Source organism: Sus scrofa, chromosome 13, assembly GCF_000003025.6.
Source record: "Sus scrofa isolate TJ Tabasco breed Duroc chromosome 13, Sscrofa11.1, whole genome shotgun sequence".
NCBI lineage: Eukaryota > Metazoa > Chordata > Mammalia > Artiodactyla > Suidae > Sus > Sus scrofa.
In genome coordinates, this window is record NC_010455.5 from 140257912 (window position 1) to 140279611 (window position 21700).

The following is a 21700-nucleotide window of genomic DNA, read 5'->3' on the forward strand; positions in this document are numbered from 1 at the left end:
TGTTAGGAAGTCATATTATTTAATGTTCTATTTTCTTAAAGCATAATCATGAAACTCCACAGAGGGAAAATTATTTGTGTAATATATAAATTTATCAAGACTATACAGTTTCTAGTATATCATATTTTAACTCTGAAACTTAACAATTGAGCCTTTATAATGGGGCTAACTCTCCGATTTTTTCACTGTATCTTGGAAAACAATAGGGTTTGTGAGTTTTCTTTGCACCCAAATTCATTTGTTTGGTGAGAAATTTGATTTTTACTGTGATTGCAAAAAATTGCAATAATAATAGCTCATTTCAGTTATCTCTTACATACTGTAGACCAGTGCTTCTCAAGCTATTTGTAGTGAAATACCAGTTTTAAAAATTTCCAATTCATTGAAGATTGACATTTTTATAAAATGAATTATGAGAAAAGTGAAATTTAAGAAAAGATAAAATGTAGGCCTTACTTTTAATTATAAAATTCATCAATATAGTTGTTCTGTCAGATTGCAGTAAAAGATTCTAAATACTTATTCTCAATTTCTGTGTGTATCTTATTGTAGAGCAGTAATAAATAGTTCATAGACCAATAACAAATAGCTTATGGTTTAGCACTGGTCTGCAGATGATACTTTTTGGTATCATATATTATAGCCTGCTCTTTGTAGTGCTTAATGTTACTTCTGAAGCATCTTAGTTAATATGATGAATTAGCAGTTATCCTTTAAAAAGTATTTTCATTTGTTTCCTTTTCAGAACCGAGAGCTCCAAATCATGAGAAAGCTAGATCACTGTAACATAGTCCGATTGCGTTATTTCTTCTACTCAAGTGGTGAAAAGGTAGGTCTTGTAGAAAGTGTGTACTGAATATTGTAATAGACTTGTTATTCTCCTAGAAATAGTCCTTTTGCCGCCCCCCCCAAACAGTTTTGCTGATTGAATGGAAGAATTTCAAAACACATGCCCTAATGATTCTGACCTCAAGATATGATTATTGAATATCATTAGTTATGTCAAGAAGAAAATGTTAATGAAATGATAGAGGGAATTAATTTTTTGAGAATTTTCTTCTATTTTAAACACTTGTCTTCAGTTCTAAAGCAAATTTGTGTATATATTAAAACTTTTATGTTTCATATGTGCTTCTGGAGCCCCATGATAGTTCACCTGTTTGTTGGAGGGAGGAAATGATGTCATTTTGTTAAGGGGGAAAGGGAAGCAGGAGGATTTTGGTAGGTTCAGAATGAGACTTACAAAACTTACTCTTGGTGAGGGAAAATGTTGGAAAAGATAATATTACCCAGCTTCTCTTAAGTGATAACTATTTATGATCACATTTAATTCTGTAAAAGTAAAGGATATTTTAAGATTTCATGTCTTGAATCCCCCTTACCCCCCTGCCCCAAACTCCTTGGTTTTTCTCTTTAGAAGATATAATAACTAATGTCTTTGTACTCACTGGAGTTGCAAGCATAGAAAAGCAGTTTCTTCTGTTTTACCATGGTCTTTTTTCTTTCTATCTATTCACTGTCCCTTCTCCCCAGATTCAGTCTTTTTTTTTTTTATGTTCTTCTTTCACTGGTTTAGGGTAAGGGGGGGGCAAGTAATAAATACTTTATCTTTTTTGACCAAATAAATGTCACTTTGGATAAGTTCATTTGATAATTTGGACCTCACATACCATATATATACTATCCTAAAGTCCTTAGTCATCTTGATTCCTAACCAAGTTCTTTTTACTTCGCATATTTCCCAGGGTCCCACTGTTGAAGCATTTTCTATTAAATTTTATTTAGATTATTTCCTTAGAATTATTTTTTCATGGAGTTCCTGTTGTGGCTCAGCAGTGATGAAGCCAACTAGTATCCATGAGGATGCACGTTCAATCCCTGGCCTTGCTCGGTGGGTTAAGTATCAGCTGTTGCCATGAGCTGTGGTGTAGGTCACAGATACACCTCAGATCCTGCCGTGGTTATGGCATAGGTTGGCAGCTACAGCTCTGATCTGATACCCATAGGCTGGGAACTTCCATATGCCGCAAAAAAAAAAGTAGAAGAAAGAAAGAAAAAGAAATTCTTTTTTCATAACAGAACCTGTAATATGGAAAAGTATGTATGAAGCCAGAATTTTGATATACAGATATATAATTGGTTTGGGGGGAGAACTAATGTTTTAACAATTGCAAGTAGCAATTGGCTCTTTAGTGACTCTTATTTGTTAGGTGCCCTTTTTGTTTGTTTGTTTAAATGATGCCTCTACTTGTTTTAGGGACTGTAAACTCTCATAAGTATTTGAGCTCTTTTGTTTCTCAGGCCCATTACTTGGGTTCATGCTACCTTTTTTTAAAGAGCAAACTGCCTATTATGTCTTTGATCTTATCTCTTTTGATATGTCTTTACTTTTTCCTGTCCTTTCTCAGATAAAATTATGGAGCATCTGTTATGTTCACAGCACTCTTATAATGGAATTTTGCATCCCTGTGGCTTTTTGTTATTAGATGCTAGACATTATAATACCCCAGGGAGGAAAGTAAAGGTCAGAATTATTTGTTCCATGAACCACTGAATTCCATGTAGATTTGTTTGTGAAGGCCTCCTTACAAAGCCTGTTAAACATCTTCTCTAGCTTACTGAATTTATATAGCTTTCCCTATATTCCAGACATTGTTTTAGTGTTTTACAGTTACTGACTCATTTTACTCCTTGAATAATAAAGAGCAGAAAGGGAAGAACAAACCTTTTAAATAGCAGGTTCTACTTGCAGTGGCAACCTGTAGGCTCACCTGCCTGGCTTTGGTTTGGTGGAAGCTGCCATCATGGTCTGCCCTTACTCTCACTTAATCCTGTCTAAGGAGTGACAGTGAACCAATCTATGTACCGCAGAGGATGATTTTCCTCCCTGCTGCTGTTCAAAGCTGCTTGTTTATCTTAAATGGTCTTATGGATAAAGAGTGATTGAGAAGTCATTGAGGGAAGTTAACCAGAAGGGCAGTGAACCTCTGTCTATTATAAAACAGAAATATACTGTCTAGTATTTCATTTATCTTAGAGCTTTCTCTTGAGTGTATTGTTTTATAAATTGAGAAAAAGGCCCCCTTTAATTTTCCATTAAAAGAACAGAAAGAATGAGAGAGAGAGAGAAAGAAAAGGAAGAAAAGTTGTGATATATTGCTAAAATAATGATGCTCCCTTGTCAAAAAAAAAAAAAAAAAACAAAAAAAGGTTTCCTAAAGATTGGTAGAAGTACATAGGTTCAGAAACTTTCATAATCTTCCAGCCACCAAAAAGGTAACTTCTTGCCCTACTCATCACCTCCATTTTCTTGCTTCTGAATTGTTCTGGCAGGACTAACATATCACTCAAGAGACTAAGTAGTAAACTAATACGTCCCATGTGAGAAGATGGATTCTGTGTTAGGATTGAGAGCACAGGTCTGTTATTATCAGTCTAACTCTCCAAGGTATATTACTGAGAGTAAACTGAGGGCTGATGTTTAGAAAATGATCTGAATGTCTTATAAATCCTTAAAGATGATTTCTTTCTGAATGTGGCAGTCCTATATTAGGTAGGCATTTTTCTAATATAAACATTATGTATTGTCTCTGTACATATATTAGAAGAGTTTAGGGGGAGGAAATAACAAATCAGTAGTTTGAAATGCCTCTCATCTATTACAAGTAAAGTAACTGAATTAGTAATTTAAAATTTACCACAAAAAAGTGTCGTCGTATATAGATGGCTTCAATAGAGAAATCTATCAAACCTACAAAGAAGAACCAACACCATTTCTTTACAAATTTTTTCAAAAAAAATAGTAGAGGAAAACACTTCCTAACTCTTTTTATGAGAACAGTATTATCCCTCTTGATCAGGGAGAAATGGAATTTTTTTTTCATTTTGAAAATCTAGGCTTATAATACGTTTGTGAATTCCAAGTATCCTATATAATAGTATTTTTTCAGTATCAAAATTTAGCAGTAGAAACCCCCTTCCCCCAAATGAAATTTTACAAAGAACTCCTATTCTACAGATAGAACAGATAAAAAACAAAGTTGCTCTAGTTGAAGCTAGGATGTAGGATGAGCTGATTTTGCCTTTCATGAGTTGCAGCTTGCCTTTGTAGAACCCTAGCTCTTTGAAGGACCTAATATGTAAACCATATTTTATCTTTATAGGAGCCTTAAACTTTATTTAAATCAATTAATAGTTTTCTTTGAGAAATATTTCTCTGAGTAGCCTTACATATAAAAATGTTTTTACTTGTGGTTCATCATAGATTGATTACTTAATAGAGGCAGTCTTCCTTGTTAGTAAATAAAACTCCCCCTATTTGTATGAGAGTTTAAACAGGAAGAATAGCAAATTGATTTTTTTCCTCATACCAGTTTTTCTATCAGTAGTAACTGTGGAAGGGTGTTTAGAAAGGGAAAATTGTACCACTGCTTCTGGAATGAGGGAGAAGAATGCTGTGCTTGCTTATGTCTTTCTGTCATTAGCCCTGGAGAGGAAAAGGTAGGAGTGAATCCATTCTGAAAAGTAAAGATCTCTGGCTTTGTATCCAGAAATATTTGGATGTGCATTGCATCCCTGCCACTTGATAGCAGTATAGGCAAGATACATACCTTGGTAAGCCCTTTTCTCTTTGTCATCTGTACAGTAGGGATTTTGTAAGAAAAAAATGTAATAATGTTTATTAAGCACTTATAGCACCTGGCATATAATTAACACATAAATGTTTTACAAATGATTATTTAATAACAGCAAATGTATATTTTACTTGCTGTGCATCAGACATTGCTCTAAGCCCTTTACATGTATTTTACAACTCCCTTCATGCTAACATCATACTAACTCAGTGAAGAGTATGTATACTGTCATTACTCCATTTTATAGAAGAAGAAACTGAGGCAGTCACAATTAAGTTATGTGAGAATCATATAGCTACAGAGTGGCAAAGTTAGGAGTCAGCTCTAGGTAGTCTGTCTCCAGAGTCTGTATAGTATTTCTCTACCATTTAGTGTAGAATGTAGATTTTCCTGGAAGCAGCAATGTATTAGAAATGTAACACTTAAAAGTATCTTAGTAATGAATGTTGAACAAGGAAGAGATTGTACAGTGTCTACTTTGGGGAACTTTTTTTTAACGGTTGTACCTCCGGCATATGGAAGTTTCTAGGCAGGGACTGAATCTGAGCCACAGCTGAGGCAATGCCAGATCCTTTAAGCCACTGTGCCTGGCCAGGAATCGAACCCTCACCTCTACAGTGACCAGACTGCTGGAGTCAGATTCTGAACCCATAGTGCCACAGCAGGAACTCCTGGAGAACTTTTAGAAGAGAATAAATAGCTTTTTGCTATATGACAGTAATAGTAAATAGTAATAATAATAGCCCAAACTTACATGGTGCTTATATGCCAGACATTAATCTAAACACTTAACTTTTTTTTAAATAGTTCTTGTTCTTCTCCTCCTCCTTCCTCTTCCTATTCTTGGAAGAGCTTGAGAGGATTGTTGTTACTTATTTAAATGTTTGTTAGAATTTACTATTGAAACCATCTGGTTCTGTACTTTTTGGAAAGTTTTTAATTACTGATTTAATCTCTACTTGTTACATGGGTTTGTTGAGGTTTTGTAATTTCATCTTGAATCTTTTTTTTTTTTTTTTTTTTTTTTAATCTTTTTGTCTTTTTAGGGCCATACCCGTTGGCATATGGAGGTTCCCAGGCGAGGGGTCTAATCGAAGTTGTAGCCACTGGCCTACACCACAGCCACAGCAATATCAGATCCAAGCCCAGTCTGCAACCTACACCATAGCTCATGGCAACACTGGATCCTTAACCCGCTGATCGAGGCCAGGGATTGAACTTGCATTCTCATGGATGCTAGTCAGATTCCTTTCTGCTGAGCCACGACAGGAACGCCAAGATCTTCTTTGTTAATGTGGGCATTTACAGCTGTAGATTTCTGAGTGCTGCCTTCACTGCCTCACCTAAGTTTTGGTGTATTTTATTTTTGTTTTCATTTATTTCTTGAGTATTTCTAAATTTTCTTGTTTAAGAGTGTGTTGTTTAATTTCCTCTTTGACCTGTTGGTTTTTTAGAGTGTGTTGTTTCATTTCCACACATTTGTCATTTTTTTGGTTGATTTCTACTTTTGTTTCATTGTGATTAGAGAAGTTACTTTATATAATTTTAGTTTGTTTGTTTTTAATGGCTGCACCCACAGCATATGGAAGTTCCTGGGCCAAGGATCAAACCCAAGCCATATCAATGCCAGATATATATCTGTTAGATCCAGTTGGCTTACAGTGTTGTTGAAGTCCTGTATTTTTTTTATTGCTCTTCTGTGTGGATGTCTTATCCATTATTGAAAGAAATATATTAAAGTTTCCCAACTATTGTAGAATTAATGTATTTCTTCCTTCAGACCTATCAGTATTTGCTTTATTTATTTGGGACTCTTTTGTTTATGGCATATATGTATATAATAGTTATATCTTCTTGATGAATTTACTCTTTTATCAAAATATAGTGTCTTGGATGCCTTTTATTTCTTTTTCTTACAATTGACCTGGCTAGAACCTCCAGTACAATGTGGAGAAGAATGAAAACAAACATCCTTGTCTTGGTTCCAATTTTAGGTAGAAAAAGTATTTAGTCTTTTATTTTTAAGTATAATTTTAGTGGTGGGTTTTTTGTAGATGTCATTATCAAGTTGAGGAAGTTCCTTTCTATTCCTCATTGTTGATCACTTTTGTAATGAAAAGTTGTTGCATTTTGTCAAATGCTTTTCCTCTGTCAGAGTTTTTGTCTTTTATTAATAAGATGTTTTGTATAATTTTTTTGAATGCTAAACCTTTCCTGCATTTCTGGAACTAATCACATTTGGTCATGATATATAATTTTAGTGTTTCTGGATAATATTTTCAGAGAATTTTTACATCTATATTCATAAGGAATATAAATTAGTCGTCTGTCTTCCTTCTCTCCTTCCTTCCTTTTCACCTCCCACACATCCCCTTCTTGTGATGACTTTGGTTTAGGTTTCAGGATAATACTGTCCTCATAAAATGAGTTAGAAAGTGTTTTCTTCTTTTTTTTTTTTTTTTGAAGAAATTTATAAAGAAATGGTATTGATTCTTCTTTGGAGGTTTGATAGATTTCTCCAGTGAAGCCATCTATACCATGGTACTTTCTGTGGTAAATTTTAAATTACTGGTTCAGTTACTTTACTTGTAATAGGTGTACTTTGATTTTCTATTTTTTCTTTTGTCCATTTTGGTGATTTGTTCATTTCATCTAAGTTATCTTATTTATTGAACAGCATAAAGTTATTCATACTTTTTCCTCAAAATTATTTTTGTTTCTGTTAGGTCAGCTGTGATGTTCGCTCTTTATTCCTGGTTTTGATAATTTGAGTCTTCTTTTTTGTTTCTTGGTCAGTCTGACTAAAGCCTTGTCAGTTTTGTTAATTTTTTTTTTTCCCCAATGAACCAACATTTGGTTTCATTATTATTATTATTATTACATATTATCATCATCATCATCATTTTTTCTTTTTAGGGCTACACCCATGGCATATGGATGTTCCCAGGCTAGGGGTCAAATCAGAACCTTAGCTGCTGGCCTGTGCCACAGCCACAGCAATGACAGATCCAAGCTGCATCTGCAACCTACACCACGGTTCACAGCAGTGCCGGATCCTTGACCCACTGAGTGAGGCCAGGGATCGACCTTGTGAACTCGTGGATACTATTTCTGCTGAGCTACAATGGGAACTCCAGTTTCATTAATTTTTAAAATTGCTTTTCTATTCTCTAATTTTTAAATTTCTGTTGTAGTCTTCATCATTTCCTTCCTGCATCTTGCTGTGGGTTTATTTTGCTTTTTCTTTTTTTCTTCTAGTATCTTAGGGTAGAAGTTAAGGTTATTGATTAGAGCTTTCTTTTTTTAACTGTCGCTTATTGGTCAAAGACGGTGCTTAAAGCCCCATTAGCTAGTTATAGTTTTATCCTTTACCATTGAATGCACGAGTGGCTTGGATGCTATTGTCGTAGATTAGGAGTTAATATTTATTTGCCACATGTTGAACCAGGGACTAGTAGTTTGGAATTTCCTCTCTGATTGCTCCTAAGAGGGTATAGCCTTGGGGTTTCAAGTCTTCCGGACTGCCAGAATGAATGTGATTTTACTTCCCAGGAGTTGCTCTGAGGCGTCAGAGTAGTTTATTGTTTAGTCAAGGCTTTTGTTAGAGGTTTTTTGTAAGCCCCTTGTACCAGTGATACTTCTACTATATGTTGATGCATTTTTATGCAACTTGGGAATGCTTCAGGTTGGTCCTGCATCCTGCCCAGCTAGCACCTGTCCTTATTGACCTTCAACGATGACTGTAATCCCAAGTAGAGCTCTTCTTGGCTACCTCTTTCCTTGCACCTTTCTATTAAACTTCTGGTGCCTTGCCTTGCCTTGTTTGTGTCATGGAACTAGCAGCCTCCTAGTTGGTCTCCACAAAGATCTCCACTGTTTTTAGGCAATGCCTATAGGCTAGAGTAATTCCTACTGTGTAGCAAATAGTCTCTCTCAGCAGAATATTTAGCCTACCTTTGCCTCTGGACAGAACCCCTGTTATGCCCCTCAACTTGGGTGAGGACTCACTTTTCCTAGATTAACACTTACACTTTTTTTTTTTTTTTCCTGCACCTGTGTCATGTAGAATTTCCCTTCCAGGGATCAAACCCATGTCACAGCAGCAACCTTGGCCACTGCAGTGACAACACCAGATCCTTAATCTTCTGTGCCACAGTGAACTCCACACCTCTATTTTATGAGAGAGCACTGGAGGAGGGATAGTGGCATTTGGCAGCACCTGGCCTACACAACTTGGCCTTCCCAGAGTAGTAGCTCTGCCCTATGAGCAAATTGAGAGGACTACAGAATACTCTACCTGAAGTAGAACTTCTCTGACTTGCTAAGGGGAGCTGAGTGGGGGAAGGGAGACACAGTTCTCTTTGCTGTGCCCACCTGGGAAAAGTGTGTTACAACTTGGGACACAGCTTGTTCCTCCTGTGGTGAAATCATAGCCCCTGATTAGAAGCTGAGGGGAGAGAGCTTTCCAAACATGAAGATAAATGGCAGGGTAAAGGAGCAAGTCCTGACTAAAATGCAGTAGACTCTTGTAGTTCTTACTATTTGATGTGTGCCCTTAGAGCAATTTCCAAATACTTTACACGATTGTTTGCTAATCCTTTTACCATTTTGCTTTGCTGACAAGACCTGACCTTCTTGCTCTGCTGTTCCTTATTATTTTCTACACTTTGTGGACTGCTTAGTGAGATTGTTATGCTAGTTAGAAATGGTGAATAAAATAGGCCTCTACTGTAGTGTAGAGGGATAGGTTAAAAAATAATTTAGATTGAGCATATGCAAATTGTCTTAAATATCTTTTTACCTCATCAGCTTAAAAAGTTTTAAGCAAACACTAATTATTGTTACCACTGTACCAATACTTCATAAAACATATACCAAATAAATATTTTAAAACATCAAATAGGAGTTCCCTTTGTAGCTCAGCATGTTAAGAACCCAACATAATGTCTGTGAGGACTGGTCCTGGCCTTGCTCAGTGGGTTAAGGATCTGACATTGCCACAGGCTACAGTGTAGGTCACAGATGCAGTTTGGATCTGGCGTGGCTGTGGCATAGGCATAGGCTGAAGCACCAATTCGACCCTTTGCCCAGGAACTTCCATGTGCCACAGGTGTATCTGATTCACATTCTTAGGAGCTATTCTTTTGATTAACTGTAGAATTACATAATGTTTTAAATCATGAACAGAAATGCAATTAAAATTTTTTATGATTTATAAAGTGCTTTTTAAATGCATCTTTCTCACTTAACCATCATAAATGTACTAGATAGATAATACTGTTGTGCTACTTTACATTGGGAAAATCAAAGTCTTGTGTGATTAAATTAGAATTTGCCCAATGTTGTATAGTTAGTAACCACAGGAACCAATTTCAAATGTAGGTCCTTCAGCTATAAAGTCTGTGTTCTTTCCATCCACCTGTTCTCTTCTAATTTGTAAAGTTTATTTCAATTTAACGACACTATGTGTTGTTTTAGGTACAAAGACTGTACAAATTATAAGATCTGTCTAAATGAGAAGGAAAATATACTGCAAAATGACACATGGAATGACAATTATTTGTACTATGAACAGAAATAGTATGAAGGAAAGTAATAAATTATCCAGAGGGATCAGCAAAGAATTGCATAGGAGAGGCGATGCTTATGCAGGGTTTTGAAGGCCAGATGAGAGCTCTCTTGAAACATAATACAGAATAGGTATGTGTCAGGGTAGAAGTACAGGATGTTTGAATGGTTTGTTGAAGATTAAACAGCATAGTCTGGGAGTTCCCGTCATGGCTCAGTGGTTAACAAATCCAACTAGGAGCCATGAGGTTGCAGGTTCGGTTCCTGGCCTTGCTCAGTGGGTTAAGGATCCGGCGTTGCCATGAGCTGTGGTGTAGGTCACAGATGCGGCTCGGATCCCGTGTTGCTGTGGCTCTGGTGTAGGCCAGTGGCTACAGCTCCAATTAGACCCCTAGCCTGGGAACCTCCATATGCCATGGGTGCGGCCCTAGAAAAGACAAAAGCTAAAAAAAAAAAGCATAGTCTGTATAGAGGACATATAGGAATTTTGAAATTTCTGGTGTATGAAGTATGGAAGTTTGGGGACAGTAGTGTGAAGTGAGGTTGAGGAAGAAGAAGTGGGTTCATAATTGTTTGGGTCAAGGTCAGCCTCCTTATAGGAATAGGATTTTTTTGTTGTGTTATTGTTTTTAATTAAATGAAACCCCAAGTTATAGAAATGATGTACAGATAGAAATGCTTTACAAAGTTATCGTTAAGTGTATACATGGCCAAGTTTACAAAATAAACCCCCCTTGATTTTTTTTTCTCTCTTTCACCTGTCTTACTGTGTGAAAATTACTGATAGCAAGGAATTTTATTCACTGAAATTAAGAGGTTGCCTAAATAAGCCAAGTTTTGTCTTCTTTAAAATTTTTGTTGATTTCGGAGTTCCTGTGGTGGCGCAGTGGTTAACGAATCTGACTAGGAACCATGAGGTTGCAGGTTCGGTCCCTTCCCTTGCTCAGTGGGTTAACGATCCGGCGTTGCCGTGAGCTGTGGTGTAGGTTGCAGACGCGGCTCAGATCCCACGTTGCTGTGGCTCTGGTGTAGGCCAGTGGCTACAGCTCCGATTCGACCCCTAGCCTGGGAACCTCCATATGCCGCGGGAGCGGCCCAAGAAATAGCAAAAAGACAAAAAAAAAAAAAAAAAATTTTGTTGATTTCTATTAAAGTTGTACGTTGATAATCTAGAATGAACTTATACTGGTGAAATGTTGACGTTTTTATTGGACTGTGACCTAGAGAACAAATATATAGGTATGTGAAACTCTCAAGGTAGATGAATTATCAAGATCTCCTCATAAGTTATAAGTGTTACAGCAGTACGATACTATCATCTTGAAAATGTGAATCTAGGAATTTCTTTTGAATATCAGTCATTACTTTGTTTTCATGTTATTTTACTATTTTAGTGAAATGAAAATATTATTACATGAATACTGTAAAAAAAATAAAGTAACCCAAAAGGGTGGTAGACAAGAGTAGAATTTTCTTTACCCTAATTCCCATATCCCTTTCATAGAGGTAAATTTTCTGTGTGCATTTATGAGCACATATTTTATGTACTAACATAACAGCATAATAATTTGGCTTTTTGTGTCTGTATGCATAGACAGTACACTCTGTCTGCTTCTATATTAGGGGCATATATATTGACAAGAGTAGTATCCTCTTCTTGAATTGATCCTTTTATTATTAAATAGTGCCCCTCATTGCCTTTCTTTGTGGTCTTTGTTTTAAAGTCTGTATTGCAACTCCTGCTTTCCTGTCTTTTCCATTCACATAGAAATTTCTTTTTCCATCCTCTCACTTTCAATTTATATGTGTCCTTTGCCCTTAGGTGAGTCTCTTGTACGAAGCATATGGTAGGGTTTTGTTCTTAATCTATTTTGCCACTCTATGTCTTTGGATGGGAGCATTCAGTCCATTGAAATTAAGGGTAACTATTGATAAATACCTATTTATTGCCATTTTAAACCTTTTTTTCCAGTTGATTCTATGTTTCTCCTTTGTTCCTTGATTTTTTTGTTTGGATGATTTTCTTTTATTCTACACTTGTGTCCTCTTCTTTTTGGTTTTTGTGAATGTATTGTTTGGTTTTGATTTGTGGTTGCCCTATTTTTTCAAGTATGTTAACCCCTTCCTGTATCTGCTTGCTTTTAGCCCGATGGTTATATAGGCTCAAACACATTCTAGAAAAAAAGAGTAGATTTACTTAGTTTCCTTGCTCATGTTTTATGTTTTTGAAGTCCTTTTTAAACATCTTCATGTTTATCCCTTTGATGTGCCCTGTTTATTGTCGCTTTTACAAATAGTTATTTTTTCCTTTTAGATCTGTATACTGGTTTAAGTGATTACTTTCCAATTGTGATTTCCTCCATCCCATGTCTTTTTACTTCTTTCCTATTTAGAGAAGCTGTTTCAGTATTTCTTTTAGAATGGGTTTAGTATTGCTGTATTCTTTTAGTTTTTGTTGGAAAAATTCTTTATTTCTCCTATTTTAAATGATATTCTTGCTGGGTAGAGTATTCTAGGCTGCAACTTTTTTCCTTTTCAAAGAACTTTGAATATATCTTGCCACTCTTTTCTGTCCTGTAGTGTTTCTGTAGAGAAATCAACTAATAGCCTTTTGGGTGTTCCTTCATAATTAACTCTTTGGTTTTTTTTTTTCTCGCTGCCTTTAGAATCCTTTCCTTATCTTTAACTTTTGCCGTTTTTATTATAATATGTCTTGGTGTGGGTCTGTTTGGGTTCAACTTGTTTGGGACCCTCTGTGCTGCTTGTATCTTGATATCTGTTTCCTTTAAATTTAGAAAGTTTTCAGCCATAATTTCTTCAAATAAATTTTCAATCCCCTTTTCCTTTTCTTCTCCTTCTGGAATCCCTATTATGTGTGGATTGGCCTGCTTTATATTATCCCATAGGTCTCATATTGCTTTCATGTTTTTTTTTTTTTGTTTTTTTTTTTCCATTTGGTTTTCTGTCTGCTGTCCTGATTGGGTAATTTCCAGTATTTTACCTTCCAAGTCACTTATTCATTCCTCTGCATTATTCATTCTGCTCTTCAGTGCCTTTAACTCAGCTTGCATCTCTGCAAATGAATTTTCTAACTTATCTTGGCTCCTCCTTACATTTTCTAGTTCCTTTCTAAAGTGATCTGCATTACTGTTCGTATCTGCTCTTAATAGACTGCAGAGGTCCATTTCATTGTTAGCTCCTTCAGGGGAATCCTCCTGTCCTTTTAAATGGGAATGGTTCCTGACCTTCTTCATTTTGCTTATATTTTTCTTATTCTGTGAGTTTCAAGAAAACAACTATTCTGAGAGGTCTGTTTATATGTGAGAGCGCCCCGGGTAGTTTTTGGGGGCTTACTTTTTTTCTTTCTTTTTTTTTTTTGGCGTGAGGCTTTGATTTGATTGTTTGCTTGCTGTCTCTTTTCTCAGTGTGTGCAGGCTGTTATCCCTTGATAAGGGGGTGTGCTGGTGTATGGTCTGCACGTACTTCCAGGGAGATGGAAGCAAAGGACAGGGCTAGTAGCAGTGCCTGGTTGCTGGGCCATTGACAGTGGTGAGGCTCTGTGGGGAGAGGCATAGGCTGCTCTTGTTTACAGGGCCCTGGGAAGTGGCAGTGACCCTCAGGCAGGTGTAGGTGGCACCCAGAGTGTTTGGCAGTGGTAGCAGTAGTGTGCGTTCTCAGGGCAGTGAGAACAACAATGGGTGGTGCTTGGTTGCAGGGCTCTCCTGTCTGCAGACCACTGATGTGACTGGCATCAAAGGTGGTACCTGTTCACAGACCCCTAGTGGTGGTGGGCCATGCCTACTTCTGGAGTCTGAGATGGCTATGGCAGTTTGCCCCCACCTCCCTGTAGTTCATGCAAGAAGTGCCCCACCACCTGAGAGCCCACACATGCTAGAGAAAGATACTCCTATGGTGGTCCTGCCCCTCCTTCTCTTGCCTTCCTCAGCAATGTCTCCTTGCTTTTCCTGCGGAGCCAGGCCTCCTCCTGAGTCCCCTTGGCTGTGGCTCACCACTCCCTAGCCCTTCAGGCTGTCTCCACACAACCAACCCCAGTCCTCTCCCTGAAACTGGACTCTGGAGCCTGAGTCTCAGGACCCAGCCCCAACCCTAGTGTCTCAGGCTGTGTTGTCCAGGGGTGGTGGTACTAATGGTTTATGTGACTGTCTTTCTGCTTGGCCTCCTCAGTCTGGCTGCTCCACTTTTTTTCTGAGGCTTTGAGGTTGGCCATCTTAGCTGATTACCCCATCAGTTAGGTGGCCTCCCAGGGTGCAGGGTGTTGCTTTACTCTTTCACAGCTCCCTCTCAGGAGTTCAGGTCCCATCATGATCTCCTTTTTTTTTTTTTTTTTCCTCTTCTCTCTCTCTCTGTTCTTTTTTTTTTTCCCTTTTGTTCTTCCCAGTTATGTGGAGGGTTTCTTGCCCTTTTGGGAGGTTTAAGGTCATCTGCCAGCGTTCAGTAGATGCTCTATGTGAATTGTTCTGCATGTAGATGGTTTTTTTGATGTGTTTGTGGGAGAAAGTGAGAACTATGTCTTTCTCTTCCACCATCTTGATCTCACTCCCAATTTTTATGTCTTTTAGGTTCCTGTTAGCTGTGGCAATTTCTCAGACTCTTTGTTTGTTTGTATTTTAGGGCTACACATATAGCATATGGAAGTTCCCAGGGTAGGGATCGAATTGGAATTGCACTGCTGGCCTATGCCACAGCCACAGCAACACTGGATCTAAGCCACATCTGCAACCTTCACTGCAGCTTGTGGCAGTGCTGGGTCCTTAGCCTATTGATTGAGGCCAGGGATTGAACCTGCATCCTCATGGATACTAGTTAGTTCTTAACCTGCTGAGCCACAATGGGAACTCCCTCTCAGACTTTCTTTGTTTTAGTATTGAGGAGTACTAAATAGATATCTTGTAGACTGCCTCACTATTGGAATTTGTCTCTTGTTTATTTCATCATCAACTAGAGCTGTAAGTTACCACAGAATGCCATCTTCATCACATCTCATCAAGGGTATATGTTGTCGACATGATTTGCAATTAAGCTTGATCGCCTGACAGACCTAGTATCTTTGTGTTTTCGCCATTGTAAAGTTACTATTTCCCCCCATTTTCCATGCTGTATCCTTTGGAAGGAAATCACTATGCACAGCCCACAGTTAACAAGAGGGGACTTACTCTGCTTAAGGGCAAAATGGCTATGTAGACTATTTGTATTTCTTTTGTATGAAAGATTGTCTCAGAGTTCCTGTCATGGCTCAGCGGTTAACGAACCCACTTAGTATCCATGAGGATGCCAGTTCAGTCCCTGGCCTCGCTCCAGCATTGCCTTGAGCCATGGTGTAGGTAGCAGGGGCAGCTCAGATCCTGCATTGCTGTGACATGGTGTAGGCCGGCAACTACATCCCCCCAATTCGACCGCTAGGAGGGGGGTATGCCACTGGTGCATCCCTAGAAAACCAAAAGAAAGATTGTCTCATTGTCTCTTCTCCCCCATTTGTTAATCTGTTATTTATACATATATCAGTGTGGACTTGTGCCTATTTATTTTATGCTCATAACCTACTACTGCTTTATTTTACTGATCAAATGGTTCCTGATTTGGTCATTGAGAGCTCTTTGCAGTTAGCATCTATGCTCCTTTGACACATCTCCATTAACGTGGGCTTTAGTTTTGATTTTGAGCATGTCTTTACTTTCTGACATGTAGATTATTTTAAGTTTCTTTTTACAAATTTTCATTAGTCTTTGCAGCACATACGCATACACACAAGCACACACTTAGAATTGTTTTCATAGACTTAGTTCCTAGAAATGATATCACTGAGTCCAGTTGGCTGTCTGTTGATCTTCCCTTTGGGAGGAATGAACCATTGATTTCCCAAAAGATGGCAAGAGTTTGGGCTTTCACCAGAAGTATATAATGGTGCATTTTGGACAGTGACACAGTTCTGATACTTAGTTTTCTCATATTGAATTTTTTTCTCCAATTTGATACATTAAAAATGGTAGCTCATTGCTATTTTTCTTTAATTATAAATGAGATTGAGCATTTTTCTACATTTTTATTGGCCATTTGTATGGCCATCTCTTCATGTCCTTTTCTATTAGAATGTTAGTCTTTTCTTACTGACTTTAAGAGAGCTATTTGTATTTTAAACAAAAACAAATTATCTCTTGGTCATGTGTAAGCATAGGTTTTTTTTGCCAAATTGTTGTATTTTCATTTGGTTTATTCTTTTTAATAAGTAGTATAAAACTATTACATTTTTATGTGATCAGATTGGCATTATTTTACTTAACAACTTAAAAATGTTTTGTCTTGCAATATTTTCAAACACATAATTTCTTCTGGTACATTTATATAATTGTTTTACCTTTACATAATTTTGGTATTTATTTTCTTTGAAGGTGTGAGATAAGGATCAAGCTTGCTATAATCATTGTATCATGCTAGGTACACATCTCTCTCTCCTCATTTCCTCCCCAGGTCTCTCAAGCAAAAGAATATTTTTTGCTTAATCCGCATCCACATTACTGTCGGGATTATTCCCATCTTTGCCAGCCTGGCACACTCATCCAAAAAAAAGGCATCTGCTTAGAAGGTTTTCCTGCTCATGCAGGTTCCCCAAACCCAATTTTGAGGCGAATCCTGGGCTACCATGATACTTGTGTTGAATATCTTTATTATTGAATTCTCTGATATCCTGGTTTGCATCCCATCAGATTTTTAGAATGATAGCATGATTCTACCTAAAAACTACAGCTTTAAGCAATTCTGTTTTCTTGACTTGAAAAATTATCTGAGAGTAAGAGCAGCATAGTAAGTAGTGTCTGTTTTCCAAGGGATAGAATTATCTCAGGTTTTGCTGAATTTTTGTTAGGTATGGTCAAACTTTTGTCATTTGAATTTTTTAACTCAGTGAATGGGTTTAGAATGGAGTTCATAGAGGCGGGAGATTATCAACAGAGAGTAGGTTGTTGAAAATGATAGCTAGGAAAACGGAACCATAGAGAGAAATATTCCCCAAACTGTATGTCATATAATTTGGAAGCCAGGTTAACTGTTCTTTGAAATTAGCACTTTCTCACTGAAATTAGCAATTTCTCTTAGTAATCTGTTTTCAGTATCTCTATCTAAATGATATACTCTTTATACGTTGTGGTTTTGTACTTGGCTTTTTAAAACTTACTGCTACTCTTTCTAAAAAGGAGAGATTACATTGAGAAAACAGCAAACCTGAAGTTTTCCAGAGAATTACAAGTGGTAGAAATGCTGAATCCTGTCCTTATTTCATCTTGAAATATTAGTATCCCCAGTCTCATGAATTATCTTTTGCATAACTCTCCAAACAAAACTACTTTGGGAACATGAAAATGTTAGTATTTTCTCTACTGTGATGTTTCCTTGGAATGGACACTCTCCCCTCAGGGATTATTCCTGAGGCTATTTAGTTTACAGCAGAACATTTGTAGGTTTAACAAGAGAATTTAAAGAATATGATGTTGTTGAATCCATTTATTTCAAATCAGTGTTGGTGATAGTATTATTGGTGATTTTGGGTATTAGTCTTAGGAACCAATTAGATTTTTTTTAAGGTGAATTTAATTTGAATACAAGCACAGAGCCATGAAGTAAAAGGTAGTTTACAGTACCTTTGAGTGTAATGAGACACCTCCAGTGTCTCAGAAAATGAATAGTTGAAATGACAGCTTTTAAATGTCAGAGACAGTTAACACTATACCTACAAAATGGATAGACCTCTTCTATAGTAAAAAAAATTGGCAAGTTTTAATTTTTTAATTTTTATTTTTTTGTCTTTTTGTCTTTTTAGGGCGCACCCGTGGCATGTGGAGGTTCCCAGTCTAGGGGTCTAATCGGAGCTGTTGCCGCTGGCCTACGCTAGAGCCACAGCCACACCAGATCCGAGCCGCCTCTGCAACCTTCACCACAGCTCATGGCAATGCCAGATCCTTAACCCACTGAGCAAGGCCAGGGATTGAACCCACAACCTCATGGTTCCTAGTCAGATTCATTTCCACTGCACCATGACAGGAACTCCAGAAAATTGGCAAGTTTTTGATAACTAATGAGGTGAATAAATATTATTTGAGCAAAAAGATGTTAATCTGAAAAATACTAGTCTAAATATAATTTGAGCTTCCGTATTTCTCATAGTGCAGTAATTTAGGACATTCGACCTATAGCAGACATGGTTTCATTAACCTTCCTTTAATGTATTCTGCTTTGTTAACATTATGAATCAAATATACTGCCTAAAAATGGATAGTATCTGTCTTGTCAAATGAAGCCTGAACTGTGCAAAGTAGAGTGGAATTATCTTTGTTGATCTGAACACAATACTGCTACTGTAACCTAATACTGTATCAAATTTTTTCATTAGCTGTGTCTCATTATTGATTCCTTTTGAGCTCTGGTTAGTTATACCTATCATTTATTTTCCAGATGAATTACTGTCAAGTCTTATCTGTCATTCTACATAATAAATTAATTCTTTGGGAGTTCCCGTCGTGGCGCAGTGGTTAATGAATCTGACTAGGAACCATGAGGTGGCGGGTTCGGTCCCTGCCCTTGCTCAGTGGGTTAACGATCCAGCGTTGCCGTGAGCTGTGTGTGGTGTAGGTTGCAGACACGGCTCGGATCCCGTGTTGCTGTGGCTCTGGCGTAGGCCGGTGGCTACAGCTCCGATTCAACCCCTAGCCTGGGAACCTCCATATGCCGCGGGAGCGGCCCAAGAAATAGCAACAACACAACAACAAAAAGACAAAAGACAAAAATTAATTAATTAATTAATTCTTTGATTTTAAAGAATTAAGATTTGTTAAATTTTGTACTGTGGGTTTGGCTTAGCATTCCAGACTTAACTAGTCCTTTAAATTCTTATTTGGTCTTTTAAGCTATTTTTTTCTAGGTTTGTGTCAATATTAGGTGGTGTGTTAAAGTCAGAAAATTGTAAACTGACTGCCAAACCCATCCCTTCATGCATTTTATTTCGGTAGAACACTGTTAATTTAAAAAAAAAAATTAGAATGCTTTTAGGTAAGTCTTGTACTGATTTACCAATTTCTGCCTCTTTACTGCATCACACATTTACATCTGTTGTTTAGCCATCGAGGGCATTTGCTTTTGCACCTTCTAATAAATGAAATCATTTATGAAAATTTGACTAGAACAAGGGAAGGAGAGTTTGTAGTCCTACAACCAGAAATAGCCCTTGAACTTTGTATTCATATTTTTTGGTCTTTTTATTTACTTTTGGTATGATTATTTAGCAAATGAATTAAATTGCCGTACATATCTCCAGGTCACTTATAAATATATTATGATTAACCTTGTCAAACAATTTATTAAAATCAAGAAACCTTGTAATCAAATAATAATTTGAACATCTGTATTAATGACCTTTCCAAAACCTTAAGACTTACCATTCCTTGGATTCTACTTACACAGCAATCCCTTTGACACCAGTTTAGCATTCTGTTTTATTCTCTTTTATCAGACCTCCCTCACTTTAACTTGGAATTAATTTTTTGTCTAAATTTTGGTCTTTGAAATTTTCACCTTTTAGTCTTCAACATACTTTTGCTACATTTTGCTACACTCACTTTTATACATAACCTTATCTCTTATTTTAAAAGAAATAAGGGTTATTAGACATATTTAAACATTCATTCACCAGACATACATTCAATTTTTTTTTTTTTGTCTTTTTTTTTTGTCTTTTCTAGAGCCGCACCCACGGCATATGGAGGTTCCCAGGCTAGGGGTCTAATTTGAGCTGTAGCCACCAGCCTATACCATAGCCACAGCAACGTAGGATCCAGGCCACGTCTGTGACCTACACCACAGTTCACGGCAACGCCGGATCCTTAACCCACTGAGTGAGGTCAGGGATCGAACCTGTAACCTCATGGTTCCTGGTTGGATTCATTAACCAATGAGCCACGACGGGAACTGCCTGTACATTCATTTTTACTTAAAATTATCACTAACACCTAATCACTTATTTTAGAGGTATGAGAGGAAAAAAATGTGATGTCATTTCTTTTTAAAGATGATAATAGTTAAAATTGAGTTTTTATTATATGCCAGGTAATATACTTAAAGAGCTTGGTATATATTATTTTTTTATAATCTTACGACAATCTTTTAAAGTAGATATCATCATTAGCACTCCCTTACAGGAAACTGGCTTAGAAAGGTTAACTTACTATGGTCACATAACCTATGTAGCAGAGTTGGCACTTCTGTGTAGTTTGTATGACTCTTGCTAACCTTGCCTCTTAATTACTACACGGTATCGCTCCTCTGTATTCTTGTTTTCCTCTCCTTGAGATATTTTAGAACTTTGTTTTATCAGTTACCCCTTTTCTTTCCTTTTTTATAACTTTATCTTTATCCAGTGAGCCTCAAATAAAGTTGGGACTTTTAGCCATTAAAAAATACAAACAAAAAGCACATCAACAATTTATCATTGGCTTTGTTTCCCTCAAGTTACCAGCTCCCAGCTTTCTCCATACTTTCACCATCTAGGGATTTTGTAAAAACAAACTAAGTTAACTGCCTCCTATTCCTTGTCTGCCATCTGCTCACTCATGAACTCACTGTAGGTTGGTTGCTACTGGCACCATCATCTGAAACTGCTCTAACGCCATCACTGAACCATGATGTACCAGATCCAACAACCTTTTCAGTGCCATCCTTCCTATCATTGAAACACTTTGCTGCTCCACAACTCATCATTACTAAAATTCAGCTTTGAGGGGATTTCCTGTTGTGGCTCAGTGGAAGTGAATCTGACCAGTATCCAAAATTCAGCTTTGGATCTCTTGGTGCTAGTCTTTCCTTTCTCTTTTATGCCTCTTAGTTCTCTTTCCTAGTCATTGCTAAGCTGTCCCCTGATGTTACCTACTTTTTAAGTTTCAAAGATCTTATACTTAGAATCACTCACCTATAACGAATGTGTATGTAAGAGAGTGAGGATAAAGAACTGTTTTCATAGTTATTACCTAACTCTCTTAACTCTACTTTATTCTTATTGTCTGAGTTTGACTTGACCAACCAACTGTATTTTCAACCACTTATAAAACGTAGTTGCTTAAAATATTCTAAGATTCATTCAATAAAAGTTCAACTACCTTTTCCCCTTGCACCTTTTTGCTCTTTATCTATCCTTGTCTAATTACCTACCTAGTTGTCCAAATTTAAAGACTATTTAAGTAATCCAAACTTGCTGCAAAACAGAAAAGAATAAAACTTTTTCCCTCAATGGAGTTTAGTCCAGTGGGGGAAAGCAGACGATAAAAAATAAACTGTGTGCCTAGAAAGTGGTAAGTTTCATGGGGAAGGCCTATGGGAGTATGGAGTGGAGGAATAGGTTACAATTTTAAATGGGGAGATTAGGGAAAGCCGCGCTAAGAGGTAACACTTAAGCAAAGATTTGAAGGAGTTGAGGCAAGTGAGCCTCGCGTTTATATTGG

The 21700-nt window shown here is 37.1% G+C and overlaps 1 protein-coding gene across 5 annotated transcripts in view; it reads left to right on the plus strand.

The window, feature by feature from the left end:
- The window catches only part of GSK3B (glycogen synthase kinase 3 beta), a 234089-nt gene that overhangs the window by 121803 nt on the left and 90586 nt on the right, over nt 1-21700 (plus strand). For all 5 annotated transcript variants that reach the window (XM_021068185.1, XM_021068182.1, XM_021068187.1 and 2 more), the window contains 1 exon segment: nt 746-829. In XM_021068185.1, the coding sequence (XP_020923844.1) occupies nt 746-829 (84 nt within the window).